The 14046-nt window shown below is 39.3% G+C and overlaps 1 protein-coding gene across 10 annotated transcripts in view; it reads left to right on the top strand.

Annotated features, from left to right (window-relative positions):
* Positions 1–14046, top strand: part of LOC105259560 (teneurin-m) — a 708083-nt gene that overhangs the window by 673971 nt on the left and 20066 nt on the right. For all 10 annotated transcript variants that reach the window (XM_025411464.1, XM_025411472.1, XM_025411471.1 and 7 more), the window contains 2 exons: positions 7276–7458; positions 12836–12920. In XM_025411464.1, the coding sequence (XP_025267249.1) occupies positions 7276–7458; positions 12836–12920 (268 nt within the window). The remainder of the gene's footprint in view (positions 1–7275; positions 7459–12835; positions 12921–14046) is intronic.

Below are 14046 nucleotides of genomic sequence, written 5' to 3'. Positions count from 1 at the left end.
TGCCGTGAAAAATCCAATGGTCGAGCTGGCGGCGGGAAAACGTTCCACGAATTCTCGCTGCTCTCCGACTTCGTTTTCGGTCTATCCTGCTGCCTTTATTTTCGAGCCACGTAAATTCTAATAGGAAACGAATTAAGTCTTTTTTTCCTCTCCCTCTTTTTTCCCTCGTTCGCTTTCTCTCTTTCTCTCCTCCTCTTCCCTCGGCAGCTCCTCTTTTTCCGTAGAGTTTCCACTTTAGGAAAAACGAGCGGCGCCGCTACCATGCCATTCCGCGCGGTTTAAGGCCACCGAGAGATGCGATGCTCGACTTCATGGTACAGATGTTGGTGCATTCGAACTTATACGAACGTGCAGGGTCGGTGTAGAAAATGATTTCATAGCGTGTTACTGCTGAAAAACAGATCGCAAAATTTCTGCACATATATAGTGCATGTGTGTCATGTATAAATTATATTATTATTAACTTATATAAATTAAATTATTAAATTATAATACTATTTTTAAAAAATGAAATTATACGATATATCGAGAATGAAAAAAAAGTAATTACGAGAGACAAGAATTAAAAAAATTGTAAACACATCGAGAATATAGCAAATATAAATATTATTAATATATATATTGAAAATATTCATACAATTGATTGTCACATTGATTTGTCAGTTTGATAAAAAAATTAAATGATAATTTTGATTAAAAAAATCAAAAGAAAAAAAAATATATATATATATTCGAAATCCCCGAAAACCTCCACCGGCCCTGTCTGGACATTTATATATCTGCGCGCGAAAATATATGTAACAAGAGGATAAGGGACGTGGCGCTCTCACACATAGGGCGTAGAACGAGCGAGGGTAAAGAACCGCTATCGGCCCTCCATCCATCCCCCTCCGCCCTTTCCGACCCTACACTGTCCGCCCGTTCACCCTACATCTCTCTGCACCGCGTCTCCTCCGACTTCCAATTAAAACTGTTTCGCCCTACCCCGTGCCTTTTCCCCTCTTTTCCCCAGGTCCGCTTCATTTTTCAAGATTTTCCTCTGATGCCAGAAGGAAGCGAGAAAGAGGGTCTCGAGAGGGCTTTTCCTTCGCTTTCGGCTCATTCGACGACGAAAATCTCCTAACGAGACGTAATGCGACGATGTCGCGCGGGCTCGACTCGTCGATAAAACGAGAGGCTCGACTTGATTCGCTCCTTAAGAATGAAAACGCGAAGATTAGTGACGATTATTGGCAGACCGGTGTCCCTCCTAGAAGTCATCGCGATCACTGAAATAACAAAGTATATAACAAATATCTTTATAATTGAAGATATGCCCTATTTTGGAAATTAGATTCTGTTTTTATAAGGAAAAATAATTTATTTAAATAAAAATTTTTTTAAATTAAAATTGGAATGAAATGTGAAAGATAAATGAAATTTATTCAAATATAATATAATTTTAATAAAAATAAAAGGTATAGTGAGAATAGAAATAAAATATGAGATTACATTAATAATAATACACAAAGGCGATAATTATATAAATATAATTTATTATGTTCTGATAATTTGGCTTATTGTTAGCTTAATAATTTTGTTACGATCGAGTAAAGCAAGCAAGTTGTGATAGTTCTCGAAAAATGGATAAAATCGAATGTCTTGCAGTGATAAAATATTTTGTTATAAAAGGTTTATCGCCAACGAAAATAAAAAACGAGCTAAATTCCACTTTGGGAGACTCTTCGCCATCGTTTTCAGCAGTTAAGAAATGGGCTGCTGAATTTAAACGTTCGTCAATTTATCTGATTCCATCATTGCTCTGTGTTAAGTAACGAGCTTAGATATTAATAATAGCTATTTTTCTACATTTTTACATTTAATGTAATATTGTTTGATATTGTCTAAACTCTCTTTTTTTTAACAGTTATATTATAAATGGATTATTGATTAAATTAATATAGGTGCGCGTGCATCCGAGAGATGGATGTACCGCGAATACACGGCGGAAAATTTTCGCGAAAACTTCCGGATATTGCGATAAATTGCGAACGCTACCCGATATTAGAGCGACGTAGTGATTCCCTTAAGTAAAGTGGTTGTTCCACAAATTCTGGCATGGCTTCCGTAAGTTTTAGGATAGCACAAGGAAACGGGCGGACGTATATACGTAAACTCGAGATAACTCAACCGCTTTAGGATTCGCCGAGAAAGCTGGAGGATCTCCAACACATATCCGATGCAGTTGATGGAAGTACCAAAATAGCGTGTATATATACATATATATATATATATATATATATATATATATATATATCACAAAAAAAATAAAAAGAGAGGGAGGAGGGGAAGAAGATAAAAATATTATCAAACGGATATATATTTTTTTTCTTCTCCCCCCCCCCTACTGTCTTTCTTTCTCTTATTTTTTTTGCGTAAATTGCAATTTAAGCAATTTATTAGAAATTGGAACATTTCGAAAGTGATAATTATTTTTAACTTCGCAACGATTCAATAACCCCATATTTTTAAGCTTAAACAAGCTCACTTTGATTTGTTAAATTTATGAGTGCTTATATTTATATGCAAGTTATTTGTACCTTCGATAAAATCATCGTATTTCGATACTTGCGACGAGAATAGTCGCTCTTTTAAATATTTAAGATTATACATCCCATTTTCTCTTAAAAGAGAACATTCATAAACTATAAACATGTCTAAAATAAAAAAGTAATCTCATCTCACATACATAAATTTTTTGTTGTACGAAAAAGTCATTTTATGCTTACAATTTAAAATTCATTTTATGCTCTTACAATTTACAAGTATATCTGTATAGAAAATTCTACAATCACATATATTTAATGTAATTTTAAAAAAATGGCTGTACAGGAGCACGAATAGATAAGCGAGTCTTTTTAATTACTAGATTTATGAAACTACAATCTCGAATATATACGAAGATTGTGGTTCTCACACTACCGCCGGCACGTGGAAATATGCGAGGCTTTATCCAGAGCGCGATATAGTATTAATTCGTTCCGCTCTGAAAGCTAATCCAGACACGAGACTAACCCTTGTTCATTTTCTTCGCCCTGCACCCCAAAATTCGTCCACTCTGCTCTTTGATACGTGACCAGGCTCCCGAATCGTTTGTTCACTTTTCCCCTCCTAAATCTCTGTGGATATTACTACGATGTTGCTTTATACGGCATTTTATCCCGGAACGTTTTCACACGAGTCGTATTTTTTTCACCGAAAAAAAATGGCACAATTTATATCTTTTATCGGAAACGGATATTCAAAACTTAAGCAGTCCACAATGCATCGCAATGCGAATCATTTTATTTAGTATATCGCTTCTCTTTTGCTCTATTTTTTTTTAATTTTATATTTACACTATAAAATTATTATTCATTACTATTATTGTATCAAATTATAGTCGCGTACCATTGTTTAATTAAAATAATCATCGTCGTGCTGTCGAATTATACTCATAATCAAATTAATAAAAAAATTACTTGACAAAAATTGATTAATATTATTGGTAAGCAATTTAAATAAGACCAAATAAATCCTTTTAAAGATTATCTATTTCGGAATTCGATTAAAGCCATGAAGAGGCACTTGACGGGATCGAATTGCGTCACACGACATGACGCGCGACCATCGTTATCGAGACTTTGCTTTCTTTCCTCATATGGTCGTTTCAGTTCGACTTTTCGTGTCGAAAGAATGCGTCCAATAATCCGAAGACAATCTGACGATCTTGGAGAGCCTCTTGATTCCACGGCGAAAACGCACCGTTCCCGGGTTCCGTACCTGGGATCCCGAAAAAAAAGGGAGAGGGGAGGGAAGTACCTCCTCTAATAAATTCCATTAGGCATGGGCTCTTGCGCGTAAGGGCTCCGATATTATGTTACGCGTTTTGACGTGCGCTCTCAATGGGCGCGCATCCATTACGCGCGGGCCCGGTGTGCGACACCGGTCCTTCGAGGTCGGAACTCATTCAAGCAACCAGGTCCTTTGGTGCCCTACCACTGATCTTGGGATCCCTTAGCCGACGAGGTCCCAATCCGCGCAAACCAGGCGAGCATAATTCGATTCACGAATGCCTCGCTTCTTCCTCTACCCGCGCGCGCGTCCTTTGTCGCGCGATGCTCATCCTGGATACCGGATAGCGGCACGCAAGATCCTGCCTTTTGTCGGTGCTCAAACTTTCTCTCTCTCTCGATCTCTTTTTCGGTCTGTTTTTATTTATTCTCCTCGAGAGCGAGCGACGAGATCGCTCGCTCGGAGCTGCTAAAACGAGAGAAGGAGCGATGACGACGGGGTGAGATCCTTCAAGTAACTATCGGGACAATACCCACTCCCGCCGATCTATTAGCAAGAATAACGACGTGCCACAGACTCTTCTGCCTCGATGGATCTCCAAGGATGAATAGATCGAAGCGTTCGAGCTCTCTCTTTCTCTCAAGTCGCGCTAACGCTTCATACGTAACGAGCGGATCCTGGGGTTAACAAGTTTCGGCATTCAGGTAGAAATGGTCGACAAGGCACACTGTCTTCTTCATTGAAATCTCCATCGGCGGAAATTATCGCGGCGCTCTCGACGTTTTGCATTCCGCGACAAGACGTAGAAGATGTCGCAACTACATGATTTGACTGGAAATGTTAATGTAAAAAGCGACACCGTACAATTAATATTACACGCTGATTTTGAAGTTTGTGCAGCATTGTTGTATTAATTAAAATTTAAATAGCCACCGTCGGGAATTATTAATATAAGGATTCACATTTAATCGCCGGGCGCATCGGAGGAATAATAAAAGAATTTCACATTTGATATTACAAACGTGATTATTGCTAATTGCAATAATATATTAATTTGCCCGGTAATTATACAATATGCAATAATTACAGCCAATTTTAGTCTAGATAAATGAAAAAAAAAAGAAATATTTTTTCAAAGTATCTATCAATTTTTCGAAGCTGTCTTGAAGCAGTTTACGCATCTCTATCTCTATGAATTGATGCACATTGGTAATAATATCAAATCTTACTTTTCTAGTGGAGGAAAAGAAGAAGTGGGGGAGAGAGTTGAAGAGCAACGGTGAGAACGAAATGTCGAAACTGGGAAAGTTCGGTCGTAAAAGGGTCGAGTGCTCTTGGGTGAACCAAATCAAGGGACGGAAGGAAAGGGTGACGGAGGAGGGTAGGGAAGGTCGCGTAAGCAAAGCACGAATCGAAGTTGGTAGCTACGGCAAACGGGTAGGAGGAAGGACGAAGGGGAGACGAGCACGCGATTAGACGAGATTGAGAAAGTCCTTTGTCGTCGCATGGGATAAAACTTTTTTTTTCTGCCGTCTCGCTCTCTTTCTTCACCTTCCATTCGTCCGGCTCCCTTCGCTCTGTCTCCGTCATTGTCTTCTTCCGCTCACGCCGCCCCCTGTTGTGCCCCTTTATCGTCCAATGAGATATCAGACGATATTCGTTACGACCACCAGAAAAAAAGTACGAACGAGTCCGCCTCATTGGTTAGCACTCGATGCAAAAGAAATGGTTCGAATTTCTTGTCGAATCCCTTCGGATCCTTTTCGAACTTTTCGAACTTGTTGATAAAATACTCGATTCGATATTCGAATAATATCGACAATCTTTAATGAATTTAATCAATTATTATCAAAGATAAGCAAAATATTTGAAATAGAAATTTGTATGTCGATAAAATATAAAATGTTTTAAAAAATTTAATTCATTTTTTACGAATGAAAAATAAATATTTTAGATATGCATTATTTTCGTTAATGAAATTCTAACTAATCGATTAAAATAATTATTTTTTTTTTCATCACATGGGCAATAAAATATTCGATATTGAATACTGAATATTTTTTCACAATTTATATTTATTGTATTGATTCAAAAAATTATTTATTTAAATAAATCTGTTTCTATTCGTGTCAAATGATGTTTTTGAATTGGCATCAACAAGTTGTTCACGTTTTTGAAATAATATAAAAAATAATATTTAAAATGATTACATAATACAAATTCAAATATTTTAAATATTATATCAAATAAAAATATTTCTTTGATATTTCTTCAAAATTACTTAATAATTATTAAATTTATTATATTTTAATTTATTATATTTTTTTGATTATTACATTATTGATTATTTTTCAAATCTATATGAGTTGATGGCTAAAAAATTATTTAAATTGTTATTAAAATATTTTTACGAGCAAGGATAATAAAGTGACATTTTATTGCAATATTAAAGAGACATATTGAGATAAATAATAAATTGCAAGTAAAGTATTCTCTACAGACACGAGAATACATATTGTGTTACTTGAGCTATCCTTCTCTGATTGAAATTTAACTTCGCAACCACTCGTATTTACCCGAGTATATCTGAAGCTTTCGCTGAATATTGCATTTCACATATAATCTGCTAACGCTCGCGTCGAGAATATGCCGAAATAAATAGCGTAATAGCCTTTTATAAGTTACAAACCTTCCCGCATTAGAACTTTCTATTTTTAATATCTTTCGACAATCTTTCCAATCCGCGTGACACATCCGCAAATCCGTCTTGTTGCCTCGCGTATTCGAAAGTAAATTTTTGTCGGATTTGTTTAAAAAAAATTTCAGATCGCTCGTAGATAGGGTCTATATGCCTAGCGGTTTTCCATCTGGCATTTATCCACCCCCGACGGCCACGATAACGGTCGACGCGTGCCTAATCGTGAGATCGGCTCAACCCTTTGCCAGATGAAAACCCAGGCCACCTGTCCTGGATTACTCGCGACCATTATAAGCCTCGAGACCGCCAGCCGCCCTAGATTCCAGGGCAAATCCTCGCGCAGACGTGTCGATCCGGCGCTTTTCTTACGAAACAGCCTGTACCGACTCTCTATTTTAGGGTGATTCATTTTTAAAGGGGTTCTGTACTTTAAGTCATCACTTAGCTATCGAAAAGTTTCGATTTAATAAAAACGGATACCTGAAGTTTTCCCTTTTATGACAGTTTAGGACGGTCGATTTCGAAGTTTTATTACATCGGTGACTGAAGACAAATTACACAATGCAATAAAAGCTCGTCTTTTCAAAGAAAAGAATTTCAAGGCTAAACGATTCTTTTTTCTTGAAAACCTTTGGAGAAATCCCCTTAACACGTTCACACTTTATATGAACGCCGAAATATATAACTCTATTGTCAGCGCATGGAGCAATTAAAGGATATCTTGTCGATCTTAAATTAAAAATGTTTTCCGATTGTTGTTGCAGGGTGTTTGTTGGACAGTTCGGCACCGCGGGGCCCACCTGATGTGCCACCCCGTAATCCCGCAATGAGCCGGCTCAACGGAAGACTGCCAGGAAGTCACGCAGCGAGTGATCACGAACGCGATCCTGATCTCGAGCCATCCTGCCTCGTACGCACCCCATCCGGTAACTTCTACAATATACCAAGTGAGTAGGGATCATTAAATCTGATTTAGCGGAAACGAAAAATATATGTACGAAAGCGGAAGATTCGTGGGAAACGATGTTTTTCCCCCTTTTTCCCTCTGTCTATGAGTAGCTAGGTCGCGTATCGTGAAATGGGGATTCGAGTTACCCCTTTTCTTCATAATTTTATTTATTTTATAATTTAATTTTATTTATAAAAATTATCACTTTAAAATTATAAATATTCAAAGAATATTCACGTAACGTAAAACTTTCATGATTTCTAATAATGAAACTCGAAATTCGACAACTGTGTATTGAGATCTCTACATCTTTATTACGGAAATTATTAAATGAAAAGAAAAAGAGTCTATTGGTCAAAGAATCCGTAGGCAATATTTTAGGTACTCGTGCATTTTCCCCTTTCATCTTTGTCATGCACAGAAGCTCCGTTCTCCATTACCTTAATTAAGGGCAATATTGATCGAGAAAACTGGATTTTTTTCTCTCTTTTATCTGATCAGGTAATTCTGTCAAGAAATGAAACTATTTTCGTGCTGTCCTGATTTTCTTTTATCTTCTCGATCGATTTGTTATCTCCTCGCAAACATAAACATGAAACTCCTCGATGCTTTTAATAATGCCGCGCGATTGCCAAAGTATCGCGAAGAGAAATATCAACACGCATCAATATTTGACGGAGAAGAAGCCGAGTGGCAGGATGTGTCCACCGATAATGTCGTCCTTTGCACCAGCTCGTCGAAAAAAGACTTATTGTTAGATACGGGATGGCGGCAAGTGACATCTTTTGACGAGGGTATACGTCGTAATCAGCGGTAACCAATGAGGGAGGGGGGGGGTCAGCCTCAGCAACAGGGGAAAGGGGCAACGACGATAATTTCCAGATCCTTTCGCGCGGGAGCTTGACATATCTTATCGTCTTCGGGTTTTTCAAAGACCCCTCGAAAGCCGTGCCGAGGTACCTGAACTGTTCCTCTTTTACGTCCAACTTTTCGTGTGCCTCTGTTTGCCGAAAGTATCCCAACAGTATTCTTTCGCTTTATCTTGGGAAAGCAAGGCACGTGATAGCGCCGCACCCGGCGAGATGCTCGCGTGTTTCGCGTGAGAAAACGCGGTTCTCCTCTCGTGAAATAAAAGTTGGAAATAAAAGCCCGGGGCTTGTTGGAGTAGTTAACTTGACTCTAACAAGCCTCGAACGCTCGCGCGCGATTCTCAAAATTTAGTCGCCGGATCGAATCGGTCTGGTTCGGCTCGGCTCGCTAACTTAGCTTTTCACGAGTGTTCTTCAAACTTATACTCGTATAGGCAAATTAATTACAAATTTAATTTAAAGTATCGTAACGTTGAATAACTTTGCCAATGGCAACTTTTCAATTAAATACAAAAAAAAAATGCTCGATCCACTCGATGTCTAGAAGACGTGAGATGAAACGGGCAATGGAGATCGCGAATATCGCAAGTGTTGAATACGATTATTTTGCATTTTATTAAATCTCGATGCTTTTTTTTTTTTTAGAAAATATGCTCTCTCTTTTTTAAAATGCAAAACTTCAAGTTAATGTAAAGTAAAGATAAATAGACGATTTTCATGTTGAATTCAACGACCATGCTCGAATTCACTACCCCGTGCTGCGACGAAGGGACGGTCGCTTGACGATTTCAACTTGTCCTTCGTGCCACCGAGCGCACTCGAGGAAAGAAAAGGGCGCCTTGCGGCGACATTTTCCGAGGCACTCTAGTGAGTGGTATCGACTACGGGGAGGAAACAACGGGGCGAAACCTAAGCATTTCCACGTATAAAGTATCTCCGGATCCGCCCGGGAAGAGTGTCCGAGCACCCGGTCTTGTCCTCTTCCTCTTGTTTAGCTCGTCGTAAAGATTTTTCAAATTCCACGGTCGGACGCCGGGGGTTGACTTATCCGCCAATGCGTTTCTCTGTGTGTATACCCCTTGCGTCACTTTTCTAAAGCACACGCTAAACCGTCTCAAAGGTTCTCCTGAAAGCCATGAGATAGCTCGTGATTTATGATCCTTCGACATATTGACTGCCCGGTTACGGCCTGACGCTTATGACCGTCTGCATAATACTTAGCTCCATTTATAGTCGAGATTTCTCTTTTCCAAGGGTTATCTCGCTCACTCATATTCGTTTTCTGAATGGCGAAACGTGGAGTCGTGCTTGTTACGGTTGTCAATTGCATAATGTGTAAATTGAAAAAGGTTTTTACGAATATAAAAGGATTACGTTTCTTAAAGTACATTAATATGTACTTTTGTTCTCTGTATATCTCTTCCAGCGAGCTATATATATATTTATATAAAATAAAGTTCGAGTTTTGTTAATCCTTTGCATTTTGTATATTTTTGCATGATATTAATTTATTTATATTTAAATATGTATTTATAATATTGAATTGAAAAGAGTCATGATGAATATAATTCTATATTTATTTTTTTATTTATACTTAAAAATATTACACTTATAACTCATTTATTATTACGTATTTTTTTATAATATTTAATTATTTTTATCTATGTTATATTAAAATTTCATTATTTATTATTTTTTTTTACATTTATATTTTCTTTACATGAAAAGAATAATAGAAATTAATTATTAAAATTTCAAAATTTTCTTAAAGGCAATCTAGTTAATATCAGGAATAAAAGATTAAATTTATAATTTCAACACAATATTATAAATCAATGGACTATTAATTAAAATGGAAGAAGAGAAAATTTGTAGATATTTATCGCGAATATTTTTATGATTTTATTATTTGAAACGGAAGAAAGTATTTTAATCATTCATATATTTTGTTAAAGTTTTCTCAAAGTATGTATATTTCATTCTCTGTATATAAATTGGACGTGTCGCGTCCAAATATTTCATTGTTTCACGTCACTTGAAGAAATTTATTTCAGTAGCTTTCAGTCGAGGTATACGCATATAACTGAAAATGATTGCGCTACAGAAAATTTAGCCGCTCAAATGATTTAACGCGGCCAACAAAGTCCCGATCCTATGCATATTCACATTCAACCCTTTGCCGGGGCTATTCCTCACGCGGGGACGCCTCTCGCGAGCGCATCATCTACAGTAAATCACGTGGCAGCTCGCCAATTAGAGTGATTTCTCGCCGGCGAACCGCCGATTAGCAGATATTCCCCTCTAATTCGATTCCGGGCGACGGGGGTCGTCCGTCTCGTGCGCCTAAGCGCTTCGGAGGAAAAAAATAAAAGCGTAAGGCACCCTCCGGGTAGAAAGCGGAGTAACCCCCGAAATCACCGTAATCATGAATATCTGCCTAAATGGCATAATCACCGGATTTCGGCGGAGCCGGAGCACCAACACCTGCAATTAGCGGCAGCTTCGGGGGGTCAGCGGCTCCGGCCTGGGCCCTCTTCTTCCCACGCCCGCGTTTTACCGGCGTTGCATCGCCGTGGTATGTGTAAAGGCACGGAGAAAGAGCGGGTTCTCCCTTGCAGTATAAGAAAAGACTGCAGTAACCAGCTCTCTCCCCCCTCTCCCCCCCTCTCCCCCCTCTCCCCCCTCTCTCCCCCCTCTCTCCCCCCTCTCTCCCTCTCTCTCCCTCTCCCTCTCCCTCCTCTCTCTCTCTCTCTCTCTCTCTCCCTCTTTCTCTCTCTTTCTACCTCTACCTCTCTCTTTGCCTGCTTTGCTCTTCTTCTTTATCGAGCACCTCGAAAATGGGTTTCGTGAAGCAGTCTCGAAAGGGGCTAAGTGTCAAGAACAACAAAGCTCGAACTCGAATGCCGCCTGCGCGCGTAAACGTGCAAAGTGGCTCATTAATATTCAAAACGCTGCCGCGGAGCGCTGCGTTTTAAATTGCGCAACGCGCATGATATCTCGCCGCACGAATGGCCGGGTTAAACTTCTAAAATTAATTCGGGGCCTCGTTACAAATGTAAATACATTTCAGCCGCGTTTATTTCTATTTTATCAGTCATTATATCCGGCACTGAATATTCAATTCAGATTTCCTTTTTCTCTCGCTCCCTATAAATATTGTATACATTTTCGTCAATCTTTGCGGTCGAAATAAATTTCAACGAGCATTTTATAAATATATTCATCCGAGAAAAGTCTATATTTCATCGTCTCTAATCGAGATATCCTACATATTTTAGTAGGATATCACACGAGAGAGCTATAATAGAATTTGTGCGATTCTACGTTGGAAACTTGTATTAGAGGTTCCCCCGGTGAAGGGAGGATCAACGCGTTAATACCACTCGTGCATGTTGTTGCGAATGGGATCCCACCATCATCCGCCACTAATCATCGGTACTGTCGTCGCGACAATCTGCCAAATATGCTTAATGTATCTTGGGTAGGATATCCCGTCTTTCAACTTCGAAAATCGCTCGAGGAACATTTTCAAGAGGATGAAAATAAAGAGAGGAGAGAATTTGGTTACAAAATACGTCGTTCGATCAAATTAGCTTCGTTAAAAAGAAATAAAGGCTTCTCGTTACGGCATATTTTCTTTCCCTGCCTTCAAGACCCTCCCCGGTGGTTTTCTAAAACCTAAAAACGCGCACAGTTCTCCCTTCACGCGACTCGCATTCCGCTTGCTTGAAATTCAAGCCGAAACCGCGATGAATCATATACTTATCGATTCAACAGGAGAGCCGCGACTACCGTCTCACATGCGATGTGAAACGGACGGAAAGACGCTCGCGTCTGGCATCACAAAGAACGTCTGGTCGTTCACCGGGAAAAGTCTCGTGCTGAAAACGAAGAATCGACACGTATCGTAATTTATTTAACGGCTGACCACGCCTCGCGCTCGTCGACCTCCGCGTCTAATTATAATTATACGTTCATACGATCTAATTATACGTCCTCCGTAATCGGAAATACCGCGTGCGAGGATAAATGTGAGCGAAGGGTGTCATTATCTCGTCGAATCGCGACGCGGTGAACATTTTTAACTATGTTGGATTGATAGAGAGCCCGCGTGAAACCTGTATAGTGCCCGCGTCTATTACCTCTAACAATATCATTTACCTCCATGAATCAGTTAGCTCGATGAAGCAACTAATCCTGGACGCGGAGCTTTTAAGGATTGAGAAATAGGCGCATCCTCTCGCGCGAAAAGTTGTCTCTAGTAAGCTGTCTCGCGTATACTAACTTCCGCGTATTACAATGCTTATAATGCGATTTCGTATGCATTACGTAAAATGTAAGCTGCGCCGCGTTGAATTGCATTTACATTTCGGCGAAAAAACTCGACGGCGAGAAGGAGGGAGGGGGAGGCGCCGTTTCCCACGAGAAATTTCGCCGATCTGTCAGACGCGACTATAACAAACTATCTTCATCGTCTCATCTTTCGTTTCTTCTACCTTCTTGCAGAGATACCGAAGAATGAATACAACAACAAGAATCAGTCTACGGGGAACAGTCCAATAAAGGTGGAGCTGCAGAACAACATGGACAGGTAAGGGTCGTACGTGCCGCGCTTTTACCGCGGTAATATTTTTCTTCTCCTTCTCTCTTCCTCGTTCTCTCTCTCTCTCTCTCTCAGACGGCGAATTGTGTCGTCCATGAATGAACTGAATCGAGGTGCGAGGTCGAAGAAACGCGTGTTTCGAAAACCTCGACAGACGGACGAGGCGATCGGTGGTTGATCGACTTCTGCGTCCTCTCCTGCTTCTTTCTTCGCGCCACTCGACGGATCCTCATGAATCATCTATTCAGGGGACGCGCACAATGAGTTAATGTTTGAGCGCGGATTGTCATCCCTCAAGGAAAAGACGTCCCTGCTCCGCGCGTGACTGCTCGCCGTGGAAAATCGCCGGTCCTTTGGGTCCTTGCGATGCATTCGCCACAGATCCTCGAGGAACGCTCTCTCTCGTTGAGACTCGCAAAACGGTCGCCGCGTATTTACGGAACCCGTAAACGAACTTCTTTCGGACGGGGACGCAACGGAATTTGGTATCCGAGCAATTCGAGGATTCGAGTCTCTCCGGACTTTCGCGTTATGCAAATTTGCTAAATGACATTAACGCGCGCTCGAAAGTTGGACGAATTATTTTCCAGGAATTAAATAAAGCGATATTGACTCAATACGAGATGGAAAAAGTAATTTGATAATAAGTAATGCTGAATTAGTAGCCGATTTGACATTTAATTGCGCGCAATAATAATATATTCTCGATAAAAAAGAATTTATTATCAAAAATTCGTCATTCCATGTTAAGGATGTTTTGTACCTATTTTCAAAATATTGAGAATTTAATGAAAATTATACCGAATGTCCTTACATATGTTTAGAATCTTCAGTACAATTTTTAAATCGATTCACTAAAGCGTTCACAAGTTATAAGGATTTTAGTTTGCACTAAATTAACATGTGTTCTTATGGGAAACGTATAACCACGTTGATTCAAATGACAAAAACACATGGAATTAATATACAGAATTTGTTTAAAATGTGCAAAAGTGTAGATACAGAGGAAATATTTGGTCAAATAATATTATACAAGTACTAATTAACAAGTACTGATTAAAAAGATATTAAATATAATTCAATGAAATGAGCCATGTATCTGTCACAAGGCGAA

This window comes from Camponotus floridanus, unplaced genomic scaffold (genome assembly GCF_003227725.1).
Source record: "Camponotus floridanus strain SB8 unplaced genomic scaffold, Cflo_v7.5 scaffold4, whole genome shotgun sequence".
Lineage (NCBI taxonomy): Eukaryota > Metazoa > Arthropoda > Insecta > Hymenoptera > Formicidae > Camponotus > Camponotus floridanus.
Note: the sequence above shows the minus strand (reverse complement) of the source record. Positions and strands in the feature narration are given on the sequence as shown.